Here is a 17,556-nt window from a genome sequence, read left to right as displayed (position 1 = left end):
GTGTGAGTGTGTGTGTGTGTGAGTGTGTGAGTGCGTGTGTGTGTGTGTGTGTGTGTGTGTGTGTGTGTGTGTCTGTGTGTGTGTGTGTGTGTTTTCAGAGCGAGCGGAGGGCAGCGCAGCGGCTGTTGGCTCAGGCCTGTGAAACTCTCTCTCAGGCTGTGAGTCTGAGTCTTCAGCATGACCTTCCTCATCTTCTTCCTCGCGTCTGCACAGATCTGCTGGAGTGTCACGGTCAGTTCGACCCCGGCGCCAGCGGACAGTACCTCGCCCTGCTGCAGGTACTGCATCTGACTGCACTTTCACTATTCACTATTCAAGTAGCATAAATGTGTATGTTTTTTTAATGGTTTAAGTTTTAATTTGATTGAACTATAATATGTTTCTTCTTTTCACTTTATTTTGGGTTTTATTTTTTATTTTATATTTATTTTTTATTTATATCTTTTTGTATATTTTCTGTTTTCATTTTAATTTTAGTTAGTTAATTTTGTTTAGTTTTTTGTAATTTTGTTAATGTGTCTGTATAGTTTTTATTAATTTTTATTTCAGCTTTGGTTATTTTAGTACATCAAGTTAAACTAAATGAATATGAGAATGTTGAAAGGAAATACATTTCTGTCATGACAGCTTTCGGAGATGGTAATGTACATGACAATGTTAATGTATTTGGTCTTGGCGGAATAGATCTGCTACACTGCTGCTGCTGCAGAGCAAGTACCGAGACTTGCTACTGCCAATACATCCACAACATGTTGTGTATTTGGTGTAAGAAATACTGCAAGTCTTGGTACTTGCTCTGCAGCAGCAGCAGCGTAGCAGATCTATTGCACATATTACATATATGAATAGTCCCCCACAAAGCAGGAGACACAGAAATGAACAATACGAGCCAATATAATCATGATGACGCTGAGTATAAGGGTATAACTGCTGCATCAGTGCATATACATGTGTCCACACACATGAAGATTAACAGTCAGGATAGACAAGACAACCGCCACAAAGCAGATATCACCAAGGCATATGTACTGCTGCTGCTCCGAAGAGTCATGTGAACCGCATATATTACTATCTATGTGAGCCTGGGCTACCACGCCGACCGGCTTAACAATAGTGGCCTATGGCTATGTGAGCCCGGGCTACCACGCCGACCGACTTAACAATAGTGGCCTTTGGCTATGTGAGCCCGGGCTACCACGCCGACCGGCTTAACATTAGTGGCCTTTGGCTATGTGAGCCCGGGCTACCACGCCGACCGGCTTAACATTAGTGGCCTTTGGCTATGTGAGCCCGGGCTACCACGCCGACTGGCTTAACAATAGTGGCCTTTGGCTATGTGAGCCCGGGCTACCACGCCGACCTGCTTAACAATAATGGCCTTTGGCTATGTGAGCCCGGGCTACCACGCCGACCGGCTTAACAATAGTGGCCTTTGGCTATGTGAGCCAATCTGATAGATAAGACCCCCGCACCTACCTGAGCAAATATCATAAGTTATTAATTAGAGACCTGTCATTAATATAACAATATTGTCTAATTGCATAGAGCCATTAGGAGCTATAAAAGTGCATGCTTCTGATGCTGCGTGCAGCTGAAATCGACCACACACTCAGTACAGCTAATAAAACATCAGCCCTAGATTTAAACTAACGTGATATTGAGATTGCGCCACTGAATATAGTGAACCCCGGTTGAAATGCATGCACAAGAATGCTTATTATGTTACCCTCTGTGTGTCCTCAGAGCGATTACATGCTCTAGACTGCGTTTGCTCCAGCTTTATAAACACAGATGCTAAATGCTGCTGCTAATATGCTTAAAGGGGTCATATGATGCTGCTAAAAAGAACATTATTTTGTGTATTTGGTGTAATGAAATGTGTTTATGCGGTTTAAGGTTCAAAAAACACATTATTTTCCACATACTGTACATTATTGTTTTTCCTCTATGCCCCGCCTTTCTGAAACGCGTCGATTTTTTTGATTGACCAGCTATCCAGTCCGTTGTGATTGGCCGAATACCTCAAGCGTGTGACGGAAATGTTAATGACAAACAGCAAGTGCTACTTTACACTGCTGAAAACTCACGTTTAAATCGTCAGTGGCAAATTCTTTATATATAAAAAACGTACTTACAGTCTGTGAGTCAGAACAGCCGGCATTGCAGTCTACTCTCCCAGGATCAGGACACAGTCCTCCATAAAATGTGCTGCACACATCTGAATATTTGGGTTGAAGTGTTCTGGAACAGTGTTGTAAATACAACTTAACCACTGATTTCTAGTCGTGTCCATTTTTGGAAGACCAAACAAAGTAGTTTCGCTTTCACAACGAAACACACAGTGCCTTCATGATATGGCTGCAGACATGGCACTTATTTTAGCCTTCTACAATGGCTCGCTTGCGGACAGATGCATCTTATGCACGCGCATTGCAAATATCAGTCAGTGTGATCATTTTGTTTTCCTCAGCATGAGTTTGAAAATCATATTCCACTGTTTTGGACTCGTGTCATCGAGAATTCGATATGAATATTCACAAAGCTTGAATGCTGCGCATTGCAACAGTAGACCTACAACTTGAGAAGCAGCAGCAGTCATCCAGAAAACTCCTAGAAAACGTACAACTAAAGATCATTGAAGATGTTTAAGAAGTATTTGGAGCATTGGGATTGCCGCGGACAGATGCATCTTATGCACGCGCATTGCAAATATCAGTCAGTGTGATCATTTTGTTTTCCTCAGCATGAGTTTGAAAATCATATTCCACTGTTTTGGACTCATGTCATCGAGAATTCGATATGAATATTCACAAAGCTTGAATGCTGCGCATTGCAACAGTAGACCTACAACTTGAGAAGCAGCAGCAGTCATCCAGAAAACTCCTAGAAAACGTACAACTAAAGATCATTGTAGATGTTTAAGAAGTATTTGGATTGTGAAAACCTCAAATTCGACCAAAACTGACATTTTCAATTATTTTGCCTGTAGTTATATGTATGTGACCCTGGAGCACAAAACCAGTCATAAGTAGCTCAGGTATATTTATAGCAATAGCCAACAATACATTGTATGGGTCAAATGACTTATTTATGTGATGTATAAATTATGTATAAATCTCAATTTCAAAAAATTGACCCTTATGTCTGGTTTTGTGGTCCAGGGTCACATATGTGTGTGATGTTCATATGTTTGTGAGAATGTAGAGTTCTGGTGGATGTTTGAGCGGATGATTATTACTCACTAGACTGGTGTGATCTGATCTCAGAGCGGCGTGTGCTGTGCTGAGATGTCGTCTGTCCTGCACTCGATCTGCTCCAGTGTCGGTGAGTCTCAGACCTGTGCTCTGCTGAACCTGCGGAGGAAGCTGCTCTCTTCACAGGGTCACAGACCCAGCGGCGCTCTGACAGCAGTGAACCGAGAGCTCAACGCTCTCTCCAAGGTACTGCGCTGACAGCCTGTTAATGACACACACCTCCTCAGAGCGTTCAGACACTGCACTTTCCATTCAAATGTGTGAGAACAGGTCCGTGAGCATGTTATGCACCTCGTTTTGTGCATATGAATGTACATATGCATGTGATTTTTGCCTTTTGCTGGGTACTAAAGTTGAAGTTTGTGGTTTCCAGGAGTCTACCATAAAAAATAGAGTGGAAACATTTTAAGTTTACAGATTGAACTTAAACTTGCAGAATATAATATAATATAGCATGCATGCAAGCTAGATTATTTATGTAGCACATTTCATACACAACTCAAAGTGCTTTACAAAAACAATTTAAAATAATCAAAAAATAAAAGTAACAAATGCAAAGAATAAAAAAGATTAAAATTTGATTTAAAATGTATTAAAAGAGTTAAGAATAAAAAGAAAATATAATATAATATAGTGTTTATGTAAGTTGAGATAAATACTAATATATAAAAGATGCATGATTTCATACAAATACAAAAAAATGAAACACCATCATGATAACACACACGGCATGCAATAAACATTAATTTAATATAATATAACATCACATATTACATAAAATTCTAATGTACATAACCATCCAGTGTGAACTGACAGATCTGGAAATGTAAATTAATGTTTTTCACTGTAAATTATAAGATGACTAGTTCTTTTTCACTTCCAAACACTGTAAAATTACATGAAATGTCACCTTAGATCTATTAGTTTTTAGCATTTACGTTTATGCATTTAGTAGACACTTTTATCCAAAGCAACTTAAGTCAATTACAAAAAGATTTTCACCGTATAGAGTAATGGAACTTGCCTTTAACCAATTAACACGTTTTTAAACTACTTTGACTGTAAAAATTATGATAATTTTTTACCAAACCTGTGTTTTCATAAAGCAAAACCATGAGTGAGCTAAACATCACAGAATGACTCAGAATTAAACATGGAAGCAACTCTCATTTTTAGTGGTTTTGCATTAATAAAAGTTTTAATTTATTATTATTTATACAAAACTGAATAATTCCTCATGCTTAAAGGTCTAGTCGTGTGTGTAGTATTCTTACGTTTGGCTATAAACCAATCACATGTCAGAGAAAACATATTCTTTGTTCCTATTGGTTATAGTGCTTGTCAGTACAGTTTATGCAAATCAGCCAAAGAAGGTTGGGTTGTGTTCTTGCTGCTGAGGAGTTGGCACTCATGTTACGTACATAGCTGATACGAGTTTAATACATTCTTCATGTTAATCTAGAACCTCCTTATACACTTCATCAACGTAATGTAAACACAACAGTGTGTCGCTCGTTTATAGTCCTTCAGACTGCACATATTCATTTACATTTATTCTTTTAGCTTTTATCCAAAGTGACTTACAAGTGAAGAAACGCAGTCACAAGTGATTCTTCCTGAGAAACGTTCAGACGAGAACAGAGATGAAGTGAGGAGAGTGGTTTGCGTTTAGACAGAATGGTTTTGTGAGGGTTCTGCTTTATCGAGAGCAGCGTCTCTAGACAGAGCAGATCCACGCCTCATGTGTCTGATCACACTTTCAGGCCTTCACTCACCTGACCATAAACCCAAACCACCTGAGAATTCTGGGAGAAATGCCACCCGACTTCAAGATCCTGCTGCTCCAACACTCAGAGGACAGGTGGGGTGGACTCAACTCTATTATAGAAATATACATTCATGCATTTGGCAGATGCTTTTATCCAAAGTGACTTACGCTGCATTCAAGTTCATGCATTCCCTGGGAATCGAACCCATGACCTTGCTGTTACTAGCGCCATGCTCCACGTTCTATTCTATTCTGCTTTAAGCTATTCAATTCAAGTTTATTCGTATAGCGCTTTACAAATCGTTGCAAAGCAGCTTTACAGAAAATTACGTTATTCTCATCTGCTCTGTTCTGTTGTATTTTATTTGCTCTGTTCTACTCTGCTCTGTTCTGTTCTGTTCTATTCTATCTATTCTATTCTGTTCTAATCAGTCTTTCTCTTCTCATTTATTCTCATCTTAACTGTTCTGTTGTATTGCATTTTATTTACTCTGTTCTACTCTATTCCAGTTTACTCTTTTTTTAATTCTATTCTATTCTTTTGTATTCTGTTCAGCTTTTTCTGTTCTGGTGTACTTTATTCTCATCTTCTCTGTTCTGTTTTATTGTATTTTGTTTGCTCTGCTCTAAACTCTTTTCTATTCTGTTCTATTCTGTTCTCTTCTATTCTAATTTATTCCCATCTGCTCTGTAGAATTGTATTTTCTCTGTTCCATTTTTCTATTTTCTATTCTATTCATTCTCATCTGCTCTGTTAGATGCTTTTATCCAAAGTGACTTGCGCTGCATTCAAGTTCATGCATTCCCTGGGAATCGAACCCATGACCTTGCTGTTACTAGCGCCATGCTCCACGTTCTATTCTATTCTGCTTTAAGCTATTCAATTCAAGTTTATTCGTATAGCGCTTTACAAATCGTTGCTAAGCAGCTTTACAGAAAATTAAGTTATTCTCATCTGCTCTGTTCTGTTGTATTTTATTTGCTCTGTTCTACTCTGCTCTGTTCTGTTCTGTTCTATTCTATTGCATCTATTATGCTGCTCTGTTCCGCTCTATTCTTTTCTAGTGGCAGTTTAGTGGGCTGTTTATTTTATTTTCAAAGCAGAAGAAAGTATGTCTCCTTCTGTTCCTGTGCCATTCACTAGGGGTGGATGTGTGTGTGTGTGTGTGTGTGTGTGTGTCTGTTTTCTCTTTTTATTCTATTCTATTCTGTTCTAATCAGTCTTTCTCTTCTCATTTATTCTCATCTTAACTGTTCTGTTGTATTGCATTTTATTTACTCTGTTCTACTCTATTCCAGTTTACTCTTTTTTTAATTCTATTCTATTCTTTTGTATTCTGTTCAGCTTTTTCTGTTCTGGTGTACTTTATTCTCATCTTCTCTGTTCTGTTTTATTGTATTTTGTTTGCTCTGCTCTAAACTCTTTTCTATTCTGTTCTATTCTGTTCTCTTCTATTCTAATTTATTCCCATCTGCTCTGTAGAATTGTATTTTCTCTGTTCCATTTTTCTATTTTCTATTCTATTCATTCTCATCTGCTCTGTTCAGTTGTATTTCATTTGCTCTGCGCTATTCTGCTCTGATATGTTCTATTTTCTATTCTGTTCTATTTTATTCTAGTCTAGTCTATTCTTTGCTACTTTATTTTTATCTGCTCTGTTCTGTTGTATTTTATTTGCTCTGTTCTACTCTGCTCTGTTCTATTCTATTGCATCTATTATGCTGCTCTGTTCCGCTCTATTCTTTTCTAGTGGCAGTTTAGTGGGCTGTTTATTTTATTTTCAAAGCAGAAGAAAGTATGTATCCTTCTGTTCCTGTGTCATTCACTAGGGGTGGATGTGTGTGTGTGTGTGTGTGTGTGTGTGTGTGTGTGTGTGTGAGGTCATGTGGAAACAATTTAAAATAATCAAAAAATAAAAGTAACAAATGCAAAGAATAAAAAAGATTAAAATTTGATTTAAAATGTATTAAAAGAGTTAAGAATAAAAAGAAAATATAATATAATATAGTGTTTATGTAAGTTGAGATAAATACAAAAAAATGAAACACCATCATGATAACACACACGGCATGCAATAAACATTAATTTAATATAATATAACATCACATATTACATAAAATTCTAATGTACATAACCATCCAGTGTGAACTGACAGATCTGGAAATGTAAATTAATGTTTTTCACTGTAAATTATAAGATGACTAGTTCTTTTTCACTTCCAAACACTGTAAAATTACATGAAATGTCACCTTAGATCTATTAGTTTTTAACATTTACGTTTATGCATTTAGTAGACACTTTTATCCAAAGCAACTTAAGTCAATTACAAAAAGATTTTCACCGTATAGAGTAATGGAACTTGCCTTTAACCAATTAACACGTTTTTAAACTACTTTGACTGTAAAAATTATGATAATTTTTTACCAAACCTGTGTTTTCATAAAGCAAAACCATGAGTGAGCTAAACATCACAGAATGACTCAGAATTAAACATGGAAGCAACTCTCATTTTTAGTGGTTTTGCATTAATAAAAGTTTTAATTTATTATTATTTATACAAAACTGAATAATTCCTCATGCTTAAAGGTCTAGTCGTGTGTGTAGTATTCTTACGTTTGGCTATAAACCAATCACATGTCAGAGAAAACATATTCTTTGTTCCTATTGGTTATAGTGCTTGTCAGTACAGTTTATGCAAATCAGCCAAAGAAGGTTGGGTTGTGTTCTTGCTGCTGAGGAGTTGGCACTCATGTTACGTACATAGCTGATACGAGTTTAATACATTCTTCATGTTAATCTAGAACCTCCTTATACACTTCATCAACGTAATGTAAACACAACAGTGTGTCGCTCGTTTATAGTCCTTCAGACTGCACATATTCATTTACATTTATTCTTTTAGCTTTTATCCAAAGTGACTTACAAGTGAAGAAACGCAGTCACAAGTGATTCTTCCTGAGAAACGTTCAGACGAGAACCGAGATGAAGTGAGGAGAGTGGTTTGCGTTTAGACAGAATGGTTTTGTGAGGGTTCTGCTTTATCGAGAGCAGCGTCTCTAGACAGAGCAGATCCACGCCTCATGTGTCTGATCACACTTTCAGGCCTTCACTCACCTGACCATAAACCCAAACCACCTGAGAATTCTGGGAGAAATGCCACCCGACTTCAAGATCCTGCTGCTCCAACACTCAGAGGACAGGTGGGGTGGACTCAACTCTATTATAGAAATATACATTCATGCATTTGGCAGATGCTTTTATCCAAAGTGACTTGCGCTGCATTCAAGTTCATGCATTCCCTGGGAATCGAACCCATGACCTTGCTGTTACTAGCGCCATGCTCCACGTTCTATTCTATTCTGCTTTAAGCTATTCAATTCAAGTTTATTCGTATAGCGCTTTACAAATCGTTGCTAAGCAGCTTTACAGAAAATTAAGTTATTCTCATCTGCTCTGTTCTGTTGTATTTTATTTGCTCTGTTCTACTCTGCTCTGTTCTATTCTATTGCATCTATTATGCTGCTCTGTTCCGCTCTATTCTTTTCTAGTGGCAGTTTAGTGGGCTGTTTATTTTATTTTCAAAGCAGAAGAAAGTATGTATCCTTCTGTTCCTGTGTCATTCACTAGGGGTGGATGTGTGTGTGTGTGTGTGTGTGTGTGTGTGTGTGTGTGTGTGAGGTCATGTGGTCAGACCTGTGATCAGTCATTGACACACATACACACACAGAGGAGCGGCAGTTGTGTGTAACTCATGTCTGTTCTGTCATTGTGTAGTTCTGTGCTTTACGCCGGCCTTTATGAGAAGGTTAAAGCCGCAGAGACTCAGAAAGGAAAGAGTGTGACAGGTAACCATACAACTCACGTTTATATTTAATCTCCATTTAATAATGTTTTCCAAATTTTTTCCTTTATTTGCAGACACAGATTTAGTTTTTGAGTGAATCTCATTAAAAAAAAAAAAAAAAAAAGGTTTAGGTCACATTTCTAATAATAATAATAATAAGGTAAATAAATGATAATTTGCATAAATAAAATGAAGCCTTTTTTTTTTGGAACATTAGATTTTTGGCTTTCTGTTTTCATGACTGAACCACGGTTGTTGTCTGTTTTCATGACAATTATTTGACCTAGAATTATGACCCAGAAAGTTGCAAATAAAAGTCCGGTATCTGCAATGTTGCACCCAAAAACATTTAATGAGCTCTACAAAACAAATCTGATGTTTTAAGGTACCTTACATGCAGTTACAGTTACAAGCAACAATAAAATTCAAACCCACTTCAAAGTCATTAGGAATAACAAAATAATCAGCGGTATGCCTACCTAAAAAGCTGCGTCTTTAAACGAGATTTGAAAATGGGAAGAGAGTCACTGTTTCGGAAGTAAAGTAAAGTAAATTACACAGATAAGGAGCAGCATAGCTAAAAGTTCGAGAGCCCATGGAAACCAGATGTGTACGAGGAAGACCTAAAGATAACGTAGATGATGATCTAAATGCTCGAGACGGAGTATATGTTAAAAATAGGTCAAATAAGTAAGAAAGAGCCAGTTTATGTAATGCCTTACAAACAATAAGCAAACTTTTGAATTCAGCATGCTGTTTAACAGGAAGCCACTGCAGTTGTTGAAGAACAGGAGATATGTGTTCCATAGTAGGAGTTCTAGTAATTATTCGTGCTGCTGAGTTCTGCACTAGCTGTAACTTGTGTAAAAGTTTAACAGGAAGACTATCCGCAGAGACTCAGAAAGGAAAGAGTGTGACAGGTAACCAACCCACTTCAAAGTCATTAGGAATAACATAAAATAATCAGCGGTATGCCTACCTAAAAAGCTGCGTCTTTAAACGAGATTTGAAAATGGGAAGAGAGTCACTGTTTCGGAAGTAAAGTAAAGTAAATTCCACAGATAAGGAGCAGCATAGCTAAAAGTTCGAGAGCCCATGGAAACCAGATGTGTACGAGGAAGACCTAAAGATAACGTAGATGATGATCTAAATGCTCGAGACGGAGTATATGTTAAAAATAGGTCAAATAAGTAAGAAAGAGCCAGTTTATGTAATGCCTTACAAACAATAAGCAAACTTTTGAATTCAGCATGCTGTTTAACAGGAAGCCACTGCAGTTGTTGAAGAACAGGAGATATGTGTTCCATAGTAGGAGTTCTAGTAATTATTCGTGCTGCTGAGTTCTGCACTAGCTGTAACTTGTGTAAAAGTTTAACAGGAAGACTATAAAAAGAGCATTACAATAGTCAATTCGTGAAGTGACAAGAGCATAGCCCATAGTAGCAGTGCTCCTCATTGAGAGGGCTGGGCGGAGGCGATTAATATTGATATTGATAAATGATAATAAGCCGTCCGAGTAACCTTATGTGCTTCAAAAGATAGTGTATTATCCAGGATAACACCCAAGCTCTTCACCTGTGTTGAGGAAGTGATTATAGAACCATCGATACACATAGAAAAATCGCTGGTATTCAACAAATTATTTTTTTGTATCAACAAGAAATATTTCTGTTTTACTACTGTTAAGTTTAAGAAAATTGCATGAAAACCAAGCCTTAACTTCAGACAAACATTTAGAAAGAGAAGATGGAGGAAGTGTAGAAGAAGGTTTTGAGGACAGATAGAGCTGGGTGTCATCGCCGTAACAATTAAACTGTATACCATATTCTCTGAAAATGTTTCCAAGGGGCAGTAGATAAATGATAAATAATAAAGGGCCCAGAACTGAACCGTGTGGGACACCTGTAGTAATATGTGATGACTTAGATTTGAACTGACCTAGTTACGTATTATCCAGGATAACACCCAAGCTCTTCACCTGTGTTGAGGAAGTGATTATAGAACCATCGATACACATAGAAAAATCGCTGGTATTCAACAAATTATTTTTTTGTACCAACAAGAAATATTTCTGTTTTACTACTGTTAAGTTTAAGAAAATTGCGTGAAAACCAAGCCTTAACTTCAGACAAACATTTAGAAAGAGAAGATGGAGGAAGTGTAGAAGAAGGTTTTGAGGACAGATAGAGCTGGGTGTCATCGCTGTAACAATTAAACTGTATACCATATTCTCTGAAAATGTTTCCAAGGGGCAGTAGATAAATGATAAATAATAAAGGGCCCAGAACTGAACCCTGTGGGACACCTGTAGTAATATGTGATGACTTAGATTTGAACTGACCTAGTTAAGATGTAAGAGATAAGATGTAAACCAAGCCAGAGAAGTGCCTACGATTCCAATGGACTGCAATCTATCTAATAGAATTTTATGGGAAATAGTGTCGAACGCTGAAGTTAAATCAAGAAGAATTAAAATCAATAAAAGTCCTGAGTCAGCCGCTACCAATAAATCGTTAGACATTTTGACAAGGGCAGGCTCAGTACTATGACATGAACGAAAACCTGATTGGAATTATTCATATAAATTATTCACTGAAATATGAGCAATGTACCTGAGCAGCAACAATCTTTTCCAGTTGCGCAATATTTTTGTGGATTTTTTTTTTCAGGATTCACAGATGAATTGAAAGTTCAAAAGAACAGCATTTATTTGAAATATAAATATTTTGTAACATTATAAATGTCTTTACTTTCACCTTTGATCACTTTAATGCATCCCTGATGAATAAAAGTATTAATTTCTTCCAAAAGTCTCACTGACCCTAACTTGAGAACAAAACTGTATTTTGGTTGTGCACCTATTATTTTAGTCAGTGCATGCATTCTGTGCTCGTGTTTTGGACGGGTTTGGTGACGCGTGTGTTTCTGTAGGTGGTCTGATCTGCTCTAAGGTGCTCAAGGCGTCCGTTCATCGCTCAGATCTGCAGCAGCTCCGCAAACTTCTGCAAGAGTTCAAAGATCTGACCGCACAGACGCGTCTGAAAGAGTCACGCCACTGCGGACAGAACCGAGCACAAGTAAGACACGCTGGCACCTACAAATGTTTGAAGAGGAAGTACAATCTGAAAAGCATCAATATCACAGAGGCCTCTTTCACTCTCTTTATAAAGGAAGATAAAGATGGACAGCTGGATGATTGTTTCAGAGCTCTGCTTGAGGAAATGGAGAACTACCTCAATCCCGTTCTCTCTCAGTTTGACTTTTCATGCTTTAGGTACCAAAACACACATGCACAAAATTAACAAGTTAATGCATCTATAAATGTGGCTTCTGTTTGCACCAGTTTTTTGCACCAGTCTCTCGTCTGCACTCATGTTCTCTCTCATTTCCTCTTCTGTTTTATCACAGCGTTCGCTCTCCGTCCATCTCCACCACATCGGCCCGAGTCAAAGACAAGGATGAGAAAACTGCTGATAAACCTCTGCCGGGTACAAAACACCAACACACTCTGACCATAGAAAACATTGATAATAATCAGAAATGTTTCTTGAGCAGCAGATCAGCATATTATACTGATTTCTGAAGATCATGTGACACTGAAGACTGGAGGAATGATGCTGGAAATACAGCTGCGCATCACAGAAATACAGTACAGTTTAACAGAGATTCACAGAGAAAACAGATATTTTGAATTATAATAATATTTCACTATTTTTACGATTTTTATTATTATTTAATTTATTATTATTATTACTATTATTATTATTTATTATTATTTTTTTTTTTTGGTAAGCATAAGAGACTTCTTTCAAAAACATTTTAAAAAATCTTACTTTTATCTTACTTAAACTTCAAACTCTTGAACACCGATGTATTGGTATGACAGTGATATGATAATTAATTAGTATTTTATGGCGGATCTGTGATAGAGTCTTTTTAGAGTCATTTCATGTCATCTAATGATTCTTGATCTAAATATGCCTGGCAAGATTTTTTTGGTATATGAACTATTGTTATACTAAATAACATTTTCTTCTGTAAATCATGGTAAAAATGTACGATAGTTGTTAGTTTTGCTCAGAATTTTTTTTTAAATAAATTTAAACCGGACACATTCTAATTTATGAAATATTGATAAAATATTATCAAATATTGATCAGATTTACAGCCGCGCTGTAACGTGGAAACATGGAAAAACTTAACCACTCGCAGTTCATCTTTTATCAATTTACTGCATCATTTATAGGCTTTGATTTGAAATGTAAACGTGCTGGATGTGTGTGTGCGTTTGTGCGCATTTGTGTGTGTGAGTGTGTGTGTGTGTGTGTGTGTGCGTTTGTGCGCATTTGTGTGTGTGTGTATGTGTGTGAGTGTGTGTGTGTGTGTGTGTGTATTCTGCAGATGCTGGTGATTCTGTGGTGATTCTCGCTGACCGGACGCTGTTGGAGTTTCCGTTAGAAGCGTTGAGCGTCCTGCAGGCGAAGGGCATCATCTCCGTCTCTCGAGATTTCTCTCTGCAGGTTCTTCACGCACGACTGCAGACGGATGAAGCAGGTGAGTTCACACTGAACACCATCTATCTCTATCTTCTGATGCATTGATGGAGCTTAAAGATGCTGCCTGAAAGCTGTTCCAAACCCTGTTTATAGGGATGCACCGAAATGAAAAACAAAATTATGCCAACATTATATATTATTTAACTTTAATTTTATGGGTAATTTATGAGACCCCCTTCTTGAATCTGGCATGTATTTTTTTACTGTACAAATAAATGCAGCCTTGCTGAGCAGAAGATAATAATTTTAAAACATTCATTTAAAAATATATATTTAAAAATATATATATTTAAAAAAAAATTTATTAATATAGCTGTTGTAATTATTATTGTCTTTTTTTATTTTATTTTACAGAACAACAGTAAAATTACAAAACTAACATTTATGAATGTTGATGGAGCTTTTATTTTGGCAGAAACCCGCAGAAAGACCTCAGTGCTTCTTTTTGTTGACAACAGCAGATTTATAAATGATTCTCATTACGAATTTGGGAAGATGTTTGTGGCATGTATCACATTGTCACATCCATGCCTTGTAAAAATGTATTTAATTATTAGTTTAAGGCTATTTGGCGATTTCACTCATCATACAGTAACCAGAAACAACCACCCTTCCTCTTCTCATCGAGACGTGTGATGCAGAGCTAAACAGTCTCTCGCTGTCGCTGCTGTAATGATTTTACGTCTTTCTCAGACAGTTTTAAATGCTTCCACACTGTGACATGTTTGCTGCATTAGTGCACGCCTCTATTTGATCACGTCACAGCATTATTCGGTACAATTTATTAACTGAATAATTCCGGTTGCCAAACATTCGGTGCATCCCTACCTCTATAGTCTGATGCATGAATCACAATCATGCAAAACCTCAAGTTCCTCCAGCAGAGAATGTGTCTGTAAGTCACTTTGGATAAAGATAAATGACTAGTTAATTATTAGATGTGAGAGAAAACATCTATTTTTTTTTTCTTCACATATGCGTGGTTAAACTGTGTGCACACAAACACACAAAAAACACATAAACACACAAAACCATCAACTAAGTATATAAATAATGCAGAAAGTAAAGAGAAAAAGCTCTCATTGCCTTTTTGTTTTTTTAATTGTAATCTGTTTCTTTGTTCACCTTAAATATTTGTGTGTAAGCTATATTTAGTTAGTTAATATTTTTGAACATACAATAGTTTTGATTTATTATTAATTTGTAATTATTTTACAAAATAATTTAAATGTCATTTACAATGCTTATTGTGATATGTTGAATTGGAGGTGCCCTTCAATGTTCTGTCCATTAACTAAAAACAGGCTAGACTAATCAGTTCTTGGGATTTAAGAGTGATATCACAGTAAGAGTGATATTGAGGGCAGTTCTGGACTGAATCTTCAGCTCAATATGACTGATGGGCCTCACGGGGCAGGTTTATCATCTGCTTTACCGTCCGACAGGCAAACAACACACTCAGAACATCTCAGATTTGCCGATCATCACGAGGTTATCATATATACAATGTCCGAGACAGAAATCAGGCAGAAAATAGCCACACTCACAGAATAATTAGGCCACGCTCTACAAGTAGGTCCTCATAAATGGGGCAGCAGGAGCCTCAAGAATTGAGAAATGGGCCGAGACACAGAAGGTCGTGGATTCAATCCCTAGTGGCAGTAGTTCCACCGCTGTGCCTTTAGGCGAGGTGATTTCACACCAGAGCATTGTCTGGGACTTGCAATAACTTGCATTTATTTCTTACTGTTACCTGTACAGTGCCGTGAATGTCCGTCGCTACTGAAACAGAAATATCCTTTATTCACTATATATTTATACATTTAACAGACGCTTTTATACAAAGCGATTTACAGTGCATTCAGGCTATACATTTTTTACCAGTATGTGTGTTCCCTGGGAATCGAACCCATGACCTTTTGCACTGCTAACGCAATGCTCTACCACTGAGCCACAGGAACATTATATGTACATACGCTGCTCCTTCACTGGAAGCAGTGCCGTTTGTATTTGTTATTTATTTATGTTCTAGTGATTTTATTTATATTTATAACAAATATTATAAAGTTCTTAGAATTTTTATGACAGCACATATAATTAACTAAAACTTCAAACCATCAAAAACATTTACAACTAAAACTCAAAAATGAATTAAACTAATGTGTGCATTTAAAAAAAAATTTAATGGAAAATAAAAAAAGAACTGTTCTATGAGTGTCTATTGTCTATGTCTATGATTGCAATTATTTATTTATTTTTGTTTACATTGATCAAGCAACACATTGTATTGGAAAAATAAATCAGAAAAGTGGTTTATTATTCCTTTATAAATCATATAAATAAAATAATAAAAGTAATGTTTTGCATGATATCTAAATTAATACTTTAGTAAAATGTTTAAAAACTTTAATAAAATTATATATATATATATGTGTGTGTGTGTGTGTGTCGGTGTATGTATATATACAGTGGGTACGGAAAGTATTCAGACCCCCTTTATATAATTTACTAAAATGTAAAAAGTAAACATTCTGAAATCTTTGATGGAGATCCCATAATTGAATGTGGCTTTACAGTAGTAACAAATACATCATATTTTTAAATAAGATGGTTTCATTGTAAATATGCTGATTATCTCTAAGCTGGAAACCCAATGATATGAACCATCTGAATCTAACCATGTCAACAAAAGGAAAAGTCAGACAGATATTTATTATGTCTTTAACAGCAAGTGTTTTTGTGCCAACACACATTGTAATTAAAATGAAATATCAATATCCAGTAACATTTCTCTTTCAAAGCATGTTTTATGCCGTGACTCAGGACGTTTTGGGGTTGAAGTTGAAGATCAGTGCAGTGAATAATAACAGCCTTAAATATTACTAGCATGAAATACTCAATGACAAACCTGTTTGAACCATGTGCTCACAAGCAATTTATGAAAGATCAGCATCATGTCTAAAGGAGTCACAGTAATGATGTTTACTCACACTTTCTATGACTCTGATGTTGATCATTATAGGTGCGTCTGGACGTCTGTGAAAAGGATTTGAATATTTAATGGGAATGTTAACTTTAACTTTTAACATTTATCTTTTTCTTTGAATAATTATGCCCCAGTTCTCCAGACCTCAGCACTAAAATGCCAAATGCAAATGACTGCACTTGTATTTTTTTAGTGTGATTTTGTACAGTTCATCTTCAGTTTGCATACAGTGACCTTTAAGGATGCACTTTCTTCTGCAGGTGCCGGTCAATCGTGTCCTGCCGCCAAACAGCATCCCAGTGGACACACACAGGTTCAGATGTATCCTTCGCTTTAAACCACCTTCGTTGTCCATCTCACGGGCGTCTGTGATGTGTGTGAGATGTCAGAGCAATCATTCGACTGCTGCATTGCATTTCGGCTCGCTTTTATTGCGTTAGCTGCTTGCAAAGTGACTGAACATGGTTAATAGTTTGGAGAAATGTATTCTTAACACAGGCTTTAAGATGTAGTTGATGCTCAGGAGGAAGATGATGGAAAGCAGGCTGGTGAGTGGAATTAGTTTTTGAGTAAAAAAAGCATTATGAAGACAAATGATGCACTGATGAATTATTCACGATAGGATGTGTTAAATTGATCAAAGGTGCCAGTAAAGACATTTATAAAGTTACAAAAAATCTCTAAGTCAAATAAACGCTGTTCTTTTGAACTTTCTATTCATCTGTGAATCCTGAAAATTAAAACGTGTCACGGTTTACACAAAAAATATTGTGCAGCACAACTGTTTTCAACATTGATAATAATCAGAAATGTTTCTTGAGCAGCAGATCAGCATATTATACTGATTTCTGAAGATCATGTGACACTGAAGACTGCAGTACTGACGCTGAAAATACAGCTGCGCATCACAGAAATACATTACAGTTTAACAGAGATTCACATAGAAAACAGCTGTTTTACATTAGAATAATATTTCACAATTTTTACTGTATTTTTGATCAAAGAAATGCAGCCTCGGTGAACAGAAACATTAAAAAACTTACCAACCCCAGACTATTCTGCTCTTCTTCAGTGGCTTGTTGCATAAGCTGCTTTTGTTCTGTAAGACCTTTTTAATCAGTTGCAAAAACCTTAAATTGTTCTAATT

General features: G+C 36.6%; 1 protein-coding gene across 1 annotated transcript; it reads left to right on the top strand.

Moving 5' to 3' along the window:
* The first annotated feature begins 120 nt into the window (after nucleotides 1–120).
* Nucleotides 121–16,465, top strand: LOC107568820 (cilia- and flagella-associated protein 46-like). Its single transcript, XM_016254811.1, has 11 exons — nucleotides 121–278; nucleotides 3,267–3,440; nucleotides 5,018–5,115; nucleotides 7,950–8,010; nucleotides 8,126–8,223; nucleotides 8,798–8,868; nucleotides 11,799–11,944; nucleotides 12,038–12,141; nucleotides 12,276–12,355; nucleotides 13,269–13,421; nucleotides 16,446–16,465. The coding sequence occupies exons 2-11, from the start codon at nucleotides 3,288–3,290 to the stop codon at nucleotides 16,463–16,465; spliced, it is 984 nt and encodes a 327-aa protein (XP_016110297.1). The 5' UTR covers nucleotides 121–278; nucleotides 3,267–3,287.
* Nucleotides 16,466–17,556: the final 1,091 nt, after the last annotated feature.

Source organism: Sinocyclocheilus grahami, unplaced genomic scaffold, assembly GCF_001515645.1.
Source record: "Sinocyclocheilus grahami isolate Dianchi unplaced genomic scaffold, SAMN03320097.WGS_v1.1 scaffold1284.1, whole genome shotgun sequence".
Classification (NCBI taxonomy): Eukaryota; Metazoa; Chordata; class Actinopteri; order Cypriniformes; family Cyprinidae; genus Sinocyclocheilus; species Sinocyclocheilus grahami.
The sequence above is the reverse complement of the archived record's forward strand: the minus strand, read 5'-3'. Positions and strand labels throughout refer to the sequence as shown.

Excerpts from the sequence above, each read along its gene's own strand:
- LOC107568820 (XM_016254811.1), top strand. The coding sequence starts at position 3,288 with ATGTCGTCTGTCCTGCACTCGATCTGCTCCAGTGTCGGTGAGTCTCAG. Across the intron at positions 8,224-8,797 it reads CTCCAACACTCAGAGGACAG|TTCTGTGCTTTACGCCGGCC; the intron begins GTGGGGTGGACT and ends GTCATTGTGTAG. Across the intron at positions 13,422-16,445 it reads ACTGCAGACGGATGAAGCAG|GTGCGTCTGGACGTCTGTGA; the intron begins GTGAGTTCACAC and ends TGATCATTATAG.